At 48.3% G+C, this 12759-nt stretch overlaps 1 protein-coding gene across 1 annotated transcript in view; it reads left to right on the top strand.

Moving 5' to 3' along the window:
- Window positions 1–3530: 3530 nt before the first annotated feature.
- Window positions 3531–12759, top strand: part of LOC120837393 (plancitoxin-1-like) — a 59146-nt gene continuing 49917 nt past the window's right edge. Inside the window, exon 1 of the mRNA XM_040206713.1 lies at window positions 3531–3631. Coding sequence (XP_040062647.1) covers window positions 3531–3631 — 101 coding nt within the window. The remainder of the gene's footprint in view (window positions 3632–12759) is intronic.

Here is a 12759-nt window from a genome sequence, read left to right on the forward strand (position 1 = left end):
TTCAGCTCGTTAATTCGAACTCGTGGGGGACCAAAGCTTTGTTTAATAATGTGGAGTTCGAACTAAAAGAAGTATTTTTTAATGAAGTGGTAACGCTTCACTTGAAGCATAGGAGTGCATGGTAACAGAGTAACACTCCCGGATTGTAAAAATGGCATGGTTAATAAAGTATACCCCTTAACCTTGAAACACAAGGAGAAAGCAGCGCCGCGTTGCTATGCACTTTCTAAGATGCGAAAAGTGAGCAACGTGCGTGACACCACCGATTCGAAAAAGCTGGAAATTACGCTGCTTCGGTCGCCACGCGTTACATACTTTCAGGCTGTCCGGTCAGATGACTGTATTTGCAAACATTAGTGCTGAACCAGAGCAAGGTCTACAAGAGAACAAATATTACTTGGTACGGGGAAAAACTGTCCTACCGGCATGGCTGATCATTTTTTGCGATATCCTTGTCGACAGCAGTATCCATATCGCCTCCGCAAGCAGGCACCAATGCTTCCAGTAGCGGTGAGGTAGCAGGTTCTCCAAACAAGGCACACTGTAGTAGAGCAGCCAGTTCCGCCACTCATTGGCTTTCCAATAGCTCCGCTCACAGAGAGAGCGTGGCAGGCGAGTGATGCAGTGAGGTGGCCGGATGGACATCAGGAGCTTGTTTGCAGATTCCAGAGACTGGGGACTTCCTGGAATTAATACAAACACAAGAGATGTACCATTAGCACTTAATGTGCTTAAGCAATAGCAATGTGAGTACGTTTTCATCATTAAAACAGAAGACGATGGGAATAAGGGGGACAGGACACGCGTCTCAGTTGAGACGCGTGTCCTGTCCCCTTTTTTCTGTCGTCTCCGGTTTTAACAATGTGCAACCTAAACCAGCTCGCCTAATTACTAAAGTTATCAGCTATTACTTTAGGTTTTCATTTACAAGCTACAAGTGATTTGTCAAGGGAGAGATGAACATATGTTTCCCTTGACAAATTAAATTAACGGCAGGTTTTTCAAAGCATTGTGATTAACTGAAGGGATATTCAACAGAGTGAGGTGCTACACTATTGTATATTTGCCTCATTTATATCCTACTTGCCCTCAAAAATATTGCAAAGTTTGACTTCACTGTCTTTTTCCAAAAATGTGGCCATGAGTATTTGGCATATCGGGCCTCACCAATTATGTGAGTAGTATGGCACTGCAAACTTAACCAGTGTAGATATGATAGTTGTATACTCGAAAAACAAGTCGAGAAAGTGTGCATTTTGTTTGCATGTTCTATATTTAAGCATCAATATCGTACAAAAACGTGCTTTAAGGGCTCGAAACGGACTTGCGAATTGCGCGTCTTCACAAACTTGGAAATATTTTTGACTGTTTTCAACGTTCCCACATAAAAATGAAATACAGTACTTCCACTCTGTTATATTTATTGATCATTTAAATTGTACTATGGGCAGCAAGCTACATTGGAGGAGTTCAAAAGAGAAAGCAACACTTCTTAAAGAGACAATGAAGGCAATATTGGACATTTATTTGGCAATTGAACTGGGTTCCAGGCATGTCGCGGGCCACGTTGCTCGAATTTCAGCCGAAACCGGCGCTTATGTGCCGCGCCAATCATTTAAACAGTCGCGGTAATAATCGTACCGGGATCGATTGGGGCGGCGCCCCGAGAGTTGCGGGAGAAGCCAGGAGAAGCGGAGCTCACTTGACCGTTGCGGAGTTGCGGGGCCAAGAAGCGCGACGTCACAAGAGACGCGTCAGCGATTGGTCGAAACGAGAGACGTGCCCTCGGTCACATTTTTGTTCGTGATTTTAGGAATACTGGTTTAATTTCCGCTTGAATAACCATTAAAAGTATAAATCAGACTGGAAACGATTACTAAACCGTAAATAAAGCAACATAATTGACCGCGTAAGCGATGACGTCACAACATGGCGTCTGGGTCCAAACAAACCGTTACTAGGGACGTTGCTATGGACTAAAGCATGGTGACTCCACATGAGGCTAGATTTTTGATTACAAGTAAGTAAATAATTTTTTGTAAGCAACCTAACTTCTTTATATCTAATTATGAAGATGTTCTTGTCGCCTCAGTGTCGTACTGCAATAATGAAAGCCATTTCTAAACTATTACACTCCGCTTTGCTTTGGTAGCAGACGACACGATAGATTTACCTTTTTTGTAGACCACCTGCGATTGGGTGGAAGGAACACGACGACGTCGTCGTGTTCCTTCCACCCAGCCCAGTCTCAGGCGGTCTAAAAAATGGTAAACTTACACCAGCTCGCCTGCGCCCTAACTGTTTCTTCACTATAGATTTGCTGGCCTCTGTTGCAGCGGGCATCTTCACCGAATTGCGTTGGTAAACAAGCGACAAAAACAAGTGCATTGCTGTGGCCGTAGAGGCCTCCGCAATGTGCGTTTTTTTCTGTGAAGAACCCAGCTTAGTTCAGAGGGGTGGAAATGCCGTAAAATCAAACTACGTCATGCAGATCATTTACGACGAGGACCTGAAGTGCATTACCGGCTCAGTGCAGGCCAGTATGAGAAACAAATCGTAAGCCGTCGAGGTAAGTCGAGTATTATTATTATTATTATTATTATTATTATTATTATTATTGACTGCCGGGTCCTGTCCTTCAAGCCTCCTATTGGCTTCGACAGACCCGTCTCTGTATGTTGTCTCAACTTCAAATGATTGAATAAAGGTTTATTATTATTATTATTATTATTATTATTATTATTATTATTATTATTATTGAGGTTGTCAGGTTATTAAAAACATTCCATGTCTATTGCGATTTTCCAGTAACCATTGCAGCGATGGTTACAACCAGGTATAGTTCGATCTCCTGCCCAATACCACAATCTCGCGAAACTGGAACGTTACGCTCCAGCGGTGAAAACTTTCCACTGCCAACGTCACAATCTCATCTGCGATCACGTCAAGCGGTGCGCGGGCCAATCGCGGCCGGGCGTTGAGTTCATCTCACTTTAACTTCCATTGAACCTGGAACTCATCTAAGCATCTGTTTGTATCGGCTTTAAACCTGTAAGTTGGTTCATTAAACCAACATTTTGCTTGCTACAAGACCCGCAACAAAATGTCAAAGGCGTTACTCATAAGCAAAATTAGCCACGAACATTCCGAATTTTCTCACGTGCAGTTTAAAAGGTTAAAAGTAACATCGTTCCTTTTGACGTAGGAAGTCAATTTCCACACAAGGCACGATTCTTTATAGGCGCTTTGCACACGGGCCAGATTGCCGCCATTGCTGACCTTTCCTTACCCATGTGCCGAGCCACGGAAGCGGGCGTTGACGAGTCTCCACAAAGGCCAATAATGTGGAGAAGCATGCAGTAGAATCTAAAATGGCAATAACCTGCTCGGCTGGGGTCATGATGAATTAAACTAAACATGAGAAAACCAAACAAAAATTGAAGGTCGGTTATATCGGCGTTTCTATGCACAGCTGCTGCAAAGCGTGTATAAATCGCGTCCACGCGCGTACCCTCCGTGTGGTTGCCGCAATGCAGAACTTGCTTCTGGTAGCACTATGTTTATTGGCGAGTGACGTACGTGCTGGCGATGACGTCTACTGCAGAGATGAAAGGAACCAAAAAGTGGAGTGGTGAGTACATTGCGAATCTGATATTTCCTGCTCTGGGTACCTTAAGACTGCTTAGTTTCTATAGTCACTGTATGGAGGCTTGACCACGATGGTAACCTCACCGATGCTGACCACATGAATCGCTTTCTTAAAAAATTGTCGTTTAGCTCAACTGATCACTGAATTTTAATTTGATTGAAGGGGCTATACTTCGTTTCAGCTTCGGTCCGAGCGTGGCCGATGTTATGAGCCAAAGGGCCAATCAAGCAGCGCAAAAAGCGCAGTGTCATGGCGTGCTCTCTGTGCCTGACAGGACTAGCCGGCGGAGCAGCACGCACAGAGACACGGCGAATATCCGCTGGTTCTATCAACTGCAGAGAGCACGCCATGACGTTGTGCCTGTTTCGCTGTTTGATTGGCCCTTCGGCTCATAACATCGGCCGCGCTCAAACCAAAGCTGAAATGAAGTATAGCCCTCCATAATTTGTTTACTATATTTACAGCTTCCTTGCCATCTTGCCATCCCAGAATGTTCGCGTAGTTGCGGTTACTATCACTAAATAAGCTACGCTTCAGAGTAAAGACACTTTCCCATCTTGGAGCTTAATGTCATGATTGCCAGATATCTGAAGCTTTATCTGAAATCACAAGAAACGCTTTTCCGTCGTCCGCAAACGTTTCAACTGTTCGCGATAGAGCAAAACAATGTTACATGAACTTCCTATCACTGAATCTAATGCTAAGGAAGTCGCACTTTTGAATCATGACGATCGGCAGTTGCGTCTGCTCTGCACAAGCACCAATATGGCGGCGCCCACAACAATATCGGGGAACAGGATGTCAATAATTTAATAGCGCGTTCACCCTGGAAGCGGATCCGCCAGCGCGAAGCGGATCCGCGCGTTCTCAACCGCAAAGCGGCTGAGACCGAGCGATTGGAGCGCGTTTTTGCCGACCGCTTCGGGACCGATTTGCCCCAACCACTTCCGCAATCCGCGAAGCGCCAACCAATCGCAACGCGACACTGACGTGACGTCGATGGCTTTCGAAACAAGACGGCATCTGTCGCTGGTGAGGCGTCCAAGGCACTGTAGTCCTAGCGTTACAGCAAACATATCAACGAAAAAACGTGATGTTCACGTCCATCATTTGAATCCGCCGCGAAAAGAATTGACTCGTATAATCTTAAAAGGATACTGAACCGAATTTTCGAGCTCACAAATTAACGCTGAGCGGATAGGTGGGAAACTCCAAAACCCAAAGACATCACTCATGCAGTGACATCTCTAACGGATCGCCGTATTGTTTGGAAAAGAAGTGCGCCATTGAAAACCGCCAACGAGGCTGTAGAGGCGCGTTCACCCTGGAAGCGGACGCCCAAACGCGAAGCGGATCCGCGCGTTCTCAACCGCAAAGCGGCTAGGATCGAGCGGTTGGAGCGCGTTTTTGCCAACCGCTTCGGGACCGATTTCTCCCAACCGCTTTCACGAACCGCAAAGCGGCAACCAATCACAACGCGACGCTGATGTGACGTCAGTGACTTCTGAAACAAGATGGCACCTGTCGCTGGTGAAGCGTCCATGGCGCTGTAGTCCTAGCGTTACAGCAGACCAATAAACTGAAAAACGTGATGTTCACGTCCACCACTTGAATACGCCGCGAAAGCAATTGACTCGCAAATTTAACGGTCTTCGCACCGGTGATTTGGTTTGGGTAAGAGTTTGTCTATTATTCCGGGTGCCGCAGCCCGAAGCTCGCTGCCTTGTTAATTTCTGCCCGTAGAACGTCGAATCCCACTCCTGATCGACTGAAATGTCAGCTTCTGTACCCATTAAGACAGTCACGTGATCTATTGAAAGATTTCGACAACGCGCATGACCACCACGAAGGCCGATAGAGACGTCGTGAGCCTGATGGCGTAGCCAAAGCACTCCCGCGAAGCGGGTAGGGTACCTGCGCTAGCTCGACCTGTAACGTTTACTACTAACAAAATAAATAAAGCGAACCTACTCAAGGAATAAAGTGTACGTACCAGACGGTGCAGAGGTAATCCATACGGCATTTCTTTGAGCTTAATCTCAAATAGACAGTAGACTTGATCGGCATGCGAGTGACGAGAGGAGAGTCCGCCACCAACGAAGCCACGACCGGCTAGCACCGAACACATTCCCCCACACCACGGTCCACCCCACCACTCACAACTTCGAAAATGATAAGAGCGAACGAGGAGGGAAAAGTGGCCCTCTATCTCGAAAACAAGGTTTTCGAGATAGAGGGCCACTTTCCCTCCTCGTTCGCTCGAAAACATGCGAGAAGGGTCCACTTCGAAGAAAATGTCGGGGGCATCCTGTTCTGAGTTAGCAATGCACGCCTAGCTGGGCTTTACGTGTGGGCGAAGTCGAGAAAACCACAGGTGAGTTTGGCGGGTCCATGTTTCTTTTTTCGCTGCCTGAACTCGCGATGCGTGCGAACATCCCGTAGAGAAATCTTCAGAGTGCAAAATGGCAAAGTTTTGGCTTTGGATCGTCGATTAAAGTGAATTTTGAATTGTAAAAAAAGGTTGCCAAACGCAAGTCTCAAAAGATCACGCGTGATCGCCGTGAAACCGCCAACCGCCTCTCGGTGTGTCTGAACGGGGTCGTTCGCGAACCGCATCCGCAACCGCTTCGCGAACGCGGATCCGCTTCCAGTGTGAATGCGCCATAAGTAACATCACCGATCCTCCTTCCCTCTCCTCTTCGCTACGTCCCATCGAGCTGGTGAACCGAAGCGAGGAGGAGAGAAGCGAGGCCACTTGCCCTCATTTTCAAATTTTCCAGGGGACAATGGTGTCATAGCACCCGCTTGATCGCGGCCTTCTTTTCCACATGTACGGCCATCCGTTTGAGATTTCGATCTATGAGTTGTGTTTGGAGTTCGTAGCGTCCTGTTATGCTTCTGCGGCCTTACTTTGCGAAATCCAAATTTCGATTCAGTGCCCCTTTGACAGTCTTCGCTCCAGTGAGTTGGTTCGGGTAACAGTTTGTCTATTATTCGGGGCGCCACAGCCCGTCGTTCGCTGCCTTGTTAGTCTTTGCCCGCAGAATGTTGGAACCCACCCCTGATCAACAGAAATGTCAGCTTTGAAAGCTTTCGACGCCGTGCATGACCACCACGAAGGCCAATAGATACATCATGAGCCTATTAGCGTAGCCAACAAACTACCGCAGAGCTGGCAGGGTTCTTGCACTAGTTCGACATCTAAAGTAAGATACTACTAAAATGAATAAAAAGAACCTTCTCAAGAAATAAAGTGTACGTACCAGACGGTACAGAGGTAATCCATATGGCGTTTATTCAAGCTCAATGTCAAACAAACAGTAGACTCGATTGACGTGCGAGTGACGAGAGGAGAGTCCGCCACCAACGACGCCATGACCGGCTAGGACCGAACACATTACCCTGCACCACGGTCCATCAGCGCCGCTCACAATCCCGAAAATAATAAGAGCAATCAACGAAGGAGGAAAACTGGTCCCCTATTCCGAAAACAACGTCAGCTGTTCATGCGAGAAGGGCCCACTTCGAAGCAAGAAAGGGTCTGGGGCATCCTCTTCTGAGTCAGCGAGGCGCGGCTTCCTGGATTTTGCTTTTGGCCGAAGTCGAGGGAATCGCGGGCGGGTTTTGCGGATCCATGTCTATTTTTTCACTGCCTGAACTCGTGATGCGTGCGATAATCCCGAAAAAAATTTTCAGAGTGCCAAAATATCAAAGTTTTGGCTTCAGATAGTGAATTAAAATGGATTTTTGTATTGTAAAACAGGGTTGCCAAACGCAAGTCTCAAAACATCACGCGTGATCGCCGAAAAACCGCCAACCACCTCTCGCCAACCGCCTTTTGGTGTGTCTGAACGGGGTCCCTCGCGAACCGCATCCCCAAACGCAGCTCAACCGCCAGTGGAAATGCGTCATAAGCAAAGCTCATTTAGTGGCTCTAGTTTTGATGGTGTCGGCTTGTAGATATGCGTGCCGTTAACTGCTGCATAGCCTCCTCTATACTGACAAAACCTGACAGATCGCCACGACCACGAGACGCGGCCGCCGAAATTGAAAAGGGAGAGCGGCAGACAACGGATGAGAGGAGAGCCAGGTGATGGGCGCCCCGCTGCGGCGAGACGCCGAAACGCACTTCTCCCGAGCGATGAAGTGACTGCCTGGTCTCCTCGCGTTCCTCGCGCTACCGCTTCTCTTCTCGTCAAGTTTGAAAGCCATGCTGTGGGTCCTCACCGCTTCAAAAGCTGTGCGCTGAAGACCAGGTTCCCCGAGAAATGCTCTGTGCTACCAGATACTCGCGCTTCAAATCTGCGGCCGGGCATTCTATGGCTTCATCGTCGGACTGCCAGACTTTGTGAGTATAGAGGCCGCTGTGACTGGTGCCACTGATCGTTCTCTCTCGAATCGTGCTTCGCATAGTGTGCGCGTGACGTCTCTTTGTGTGTGACGTTGTCGTCTTCTTCAACGGCATTATTTCACTGGACGCTACATAGTTCCCCCTTAACAAGGACCCGGATAGACGAGCGGGTAGGCTTGTCGTCGAAGAAACGAACTTTCGTAGGACTTTTTGATGTTGGTGGTTTTGTTGCAGGGACAGTTGTGAGGCTGGTGCCATTGCTTAATTTTTCGAATGAGCGGGCTTCCCTCGGTCCGTACAAACAACATTGGTGCGACTTTTAAAGAGCCAACGTCATGGACTTGTCGGTACGGCTGAGGACTTTGTTAGGCCCGTCGTACGGTGGTTCGAGTGGTCATCTGACTGTGTCGTTGCGAACGAAGACATGTGTGTAGTCTGCCAGGTCCTTGCTCACAAATATATTACGTGACTGTGGTCGTGTTGCGCACGGCCTGACGTTTTGTAACGTAACAAGGAGGCGATTGGCGTTATCTTGCGGATCGACAGATTCTTGGTAGCTGCTGGTTTTAACAAGCTCGCCTGTAAGGCACATTGTCGTTCCATATACCATTTAAGCAACGCTTCAGCTGAGGCCACTCTTGACGGAAGTCCTAATGCCTCGTATCCCGATGGGAAGTACTTCAACCCAGGAAGTTGACGAGCCATGTGTTTTGTTGGCTTCTTTTAACTGGCGATGGAATTTTTTCACCGTGCCATCTGATGCAGGAAGGTAAGCCGCTGTCTTTATGTGCGACTTACCCAACAGGGAAGGTAGTTACCGGAAAAGTTAAGATTCCAACTGCCTCCCTGTGTCGCTGGAAAAAGTTGCAGGTACGCCGAAGCGGCTTACCCAGATGGTGATGAAAGTTTCCTAGGTGGTTTCGGAGTTATGTCCAACATCGACATGGCTTCTGGCCACCACGAGAAAGGGTCCACGCACGTCAGGATGCAACGGTGTTCCTGGGCAGGTGGCAGAAGGCCAACAATATCCTAGTGGACATTGCTGAATCTTGCATCAGAAGTGCGACACATGCCAAGTGGTGTTCTCGTGTGCCGCTGAACCTTTGCTTGTTGGCATTGCGTGCATCCGTGTGCCTAACACTTCTCTTCAGCTTTTGCTCCTGGCCAAACCCTACTGAAAAAAACCATTTGGCACCCATATGAAAATAAACGGGTCCATACCGACAACCGTTTAACCATACTGGTCACCAGTTTGTCAAAGGGGTCGCCCGTATGGCTCAAAGGGGTCCCCCGTATGAGCCATAACGGTCACCTATTTGGCAAACGGGTCGCTCGTCTGGGCAAATGGGCGACTCGTTTGGGCAAAGTTGTCGCACGTTTTCTCAAACCGGCGACCATGTTGCAAACTGCACCGGTTTAATCAAACGGCTCTCCGGAGCCCGTTTGATATTGAACGTACAGATCGGCGGCGTGGGCACGCCTAGCGTTTCAGCCGTGGCAGCCAATGTTTTCCGGAAGGCTGGGAGCGCCGGTTCATCGATTTCAGATCGTCCGCGTAATGCAAGTAATTATATTTATATTTCAATTGCGCTGATTTTCGATTATACTGCAACTAAAACTAACACCTTTTTTTTTTTGTTTTACGTAAACGTGCGACGTTGGTGAGCCGATATTTTTGACAGACCTTTAATACTTTGTCCATCTTTGTTGCCTCAATTTACTTGTTCAGCTCGAATCTCTCTCGCAGACGACGCGACCGCGTGAAAGAATGTACGTCTAGACTCCGTTTCAATTTAATTCAAGACGCAGCGAAGGTAGCACGCGTACACGCGGCTGCAAGAACATCGAGCATTGCGAGAGCACGCCCGCCGTTGCAGCACTCAAACTACGAGCTTGCGCTGAGTTCTTTCTTCGCTCGGGCGCAAGCCGAGCTTCTGGCAGCCCCGCCGCCATTTCCAAAGTTCGAGCGCGCGCGCGCGCGCGCGTTTGTTCTTCGGGACTACAAAAACGCATCTCCCTGGAATGCCTGGGGAGAGGGAGAGGGGCTGTCCCGGTGGTCCCAGCGCCTTGACCTCGCCCCCTCCCTCCTCTCTTGTCACCCCTGTCACGTGACCCACAGCAGCGCGCGAGCTACACGCTGATAAGCATCGAGATCCGGAAGGGCGCGCCTTGCAGCCGCTTTTTTCTTTGTCTGCTTGTTGTCAGTTGCTGCTCGAAGTTCGCTCGTCCTACCTGCTTCAATCTGTCGCCTAACCGTGCGGTCTTATTGGGACGCCTCTCGACAACGTATTGGATGTGCACCAAAGCTATCAGTGTTCGAAAAGACCCACGTGTATGTCGGCAACGAGCGATTCTTCAAAGAAGTCGCAAATTCTCGCGGTTTGGTTGGGTTCGGCAAATGACAGCTTGTGCGCCGCATCGTGTTGAAACTTCCAAGGAGCCGTTCCCTCTCGTTTGTGTTTGTGTGGTTGTCCTGCTTTGACCGTGTCGACAAATATCACGGATTACCTCTTTCAAGTCCGCTATTGTTATGGTAAGTGCACTGCAACCTACGTGTTGGCAACGATTGACCGTTCTTCTACGCGTACTCTTCTAAATTATCTAAAGAATTATGCAGCGCCTATTCGCGCGGCAGCCAGGAGAATAATTTCCCCGAAAGTCTACCTGTATAGTGTTCACAGATCGCTTGCACGTTTGTACTTGTCTACAGAAGAGGTAATAAACTTCGAGGAGTATTGAAAACAATCTTTTGTGTCGGTTTTCCTGTCCACTTACAAGCACCTACGCGAGTGCATTTGTTCTACGTGTTTTCTCCATGTTATAAATACGTTTATGAGTTTCGGGACGTCTTAAATATGTTTAAGATAACCAACCTCCCAGACGATACCCATTTAGGGCTAGCACATAATTTGCCATTTCGAAGGGCACGTTCAAACGTGTGGTCACGTGCCATGTCGAACGGGTACTCGTACCATACGGCACCCGTATCAAACGGGCACCTGTATCAAACGGGTACCGTTTCGAACGGGTACCGTTTCCAAACGGGTACCCGTATCCCATAATCACGTTTGATCCAAACGGATCGACAGGTTTGATTCAAACGGGCGACCAGTTTGCCACCCGTTTGAATTTCAAATGGTTTTTTTCAGTAGGGAATGAACCGAGCTGTGACGAGTTGCTGCAATCCACGGGTATCCGGGCGGGAAAGTGAATGCATACTGTCGAAAACAGCTCGTCGAAAACTCCCTGGAGGTACGGACGAGGATTACCAGTTGACGTCTAGCAGACGAGGTTTTTATGGTATTCCGAAAGTGTAATGTTTTCAAAAGCCAAAGCCGTAGGCGAGGAGCGGGATATGTTGAAGCCCTTTCTCACTCTTTTGGGTGATACCAAGCTCACAAAAGTCGACTGTTGGGCGTGCACTGCAGCACTGGTTCACTCCTGTCCGGTAGAGCGCATCGGCAACGTTCTTTGATTTACCGTTGATGTACCGGCTGTCGTTAGTAAACTCTGAAATGTGGGCCATCTGATGGAGCTCTCCTGCTGAGTAGGAAGTGCTGCTCGATCTTTGCGCATACGTCACAGCTTTGTGGTCGGTCAGGATTAAGCCTTCGTGTCCCTGTATAAAGTGCTGAAAGTTCTTCACACCAAGGTAGATCGCGAGGAGTTACTGACTGAACGTAGAGTACTTCGCTTCCCGAGGAGCCAGATGCTTCTAAAAGGCGGCGATTGGCCGCCATTGCTTGCCGAGGAGCTGTTGCCGGGCTGCTCTGACCGCACCATCTGAAGCATCAGCCATGATGAAAAGCGGTGCGCTTGGATGAGGATGGGCAAGAAAGGTTGCTCCTGCTAGGTCTTTCTTGATGCGCTGAATAGCTTGGCCGGCAGCGTCATCCCAGATTATGGGTGAGGTGGATTTTTCTGTTACTCCAACAATGTACTTGTTGAGGGGTTGGAGTGTCTCAGTGCAATGCGGGATAAATCGGCGATAAACATTCACCACTCCAAGAAGCTCGCGGAGCCTCTTGATGTTATTTGGCTGCTGAAAATCCTATATGACAACCATTTTTCTAGGAGGGAACGAATTCTAAGGTGATCGACATGATGTTCAGGAAGTCCAGTTCTGGAACCTCAAATTCGCACTCAGCGGCATTAACGACGATGCCACAGCCATGAAGTTAAGCGAAAGGTTCTTGCATGTGTACCTCATTACCTCATGCTCTTCACAGGTTTTGCTTAAGATTAAAATATCGTCTATGTAAGCGAAGCCAAACTCCAACCCATGAAGAGATTTGTTCATAAAACGCTGGAAGGTCTGGGTTTCGTTTCTTAGTACGAAAGGCCTGCGTAAATATTCGAACATATGAAATGGTGTCGTTATGGCAGTCTTGTGAATGTGACTTGGATTTACCGCAATCTGGTGGTAGGCCTTTACTATATCTATTCTCGTGAAGATGGTGGATCCATGCAATGCTCCATCCAAATTGTGCAGATGGGGTATGGGTTAGGTTTTGATTTTTGACCCGCTGCCACCTGGAGGGGTGCGGTCCTTCGTTTTCGTCTACGGTATTCGGCATCTAGTGGAATGATGCTGATTTCTGCACCAATGTCAACAAGGTATTGAACCTTTGTATTCTTGTCTCTAATGTAAAACAGACGGCTAGATGCAAAACCTGAAGCGCCAGCCGTCTCCAGCACGTGGCCTTCGCGTTTCCTGGAAGTCGGCAAGGCTGTTGGCATTTCTTAGCGAAATTGCCGA

The sequence above is a fragment of the Ixodes scapularis genome, unplaced genomic scaffold, assembly GCF_016920785.2.
Source record: "Ixodes scapularis isolate PalLabHiFi unplaced genomic scaffold, ASM1692078v2 PGA_scaffold6__148_contigs__length_123643588, whole genome shotgun sequence".
NCBI lineage: Eukaryota > Metazoa > Arthropoda > Arachnida > Ixodida > Ixodidae > Ixodes > Ixodes scapularis.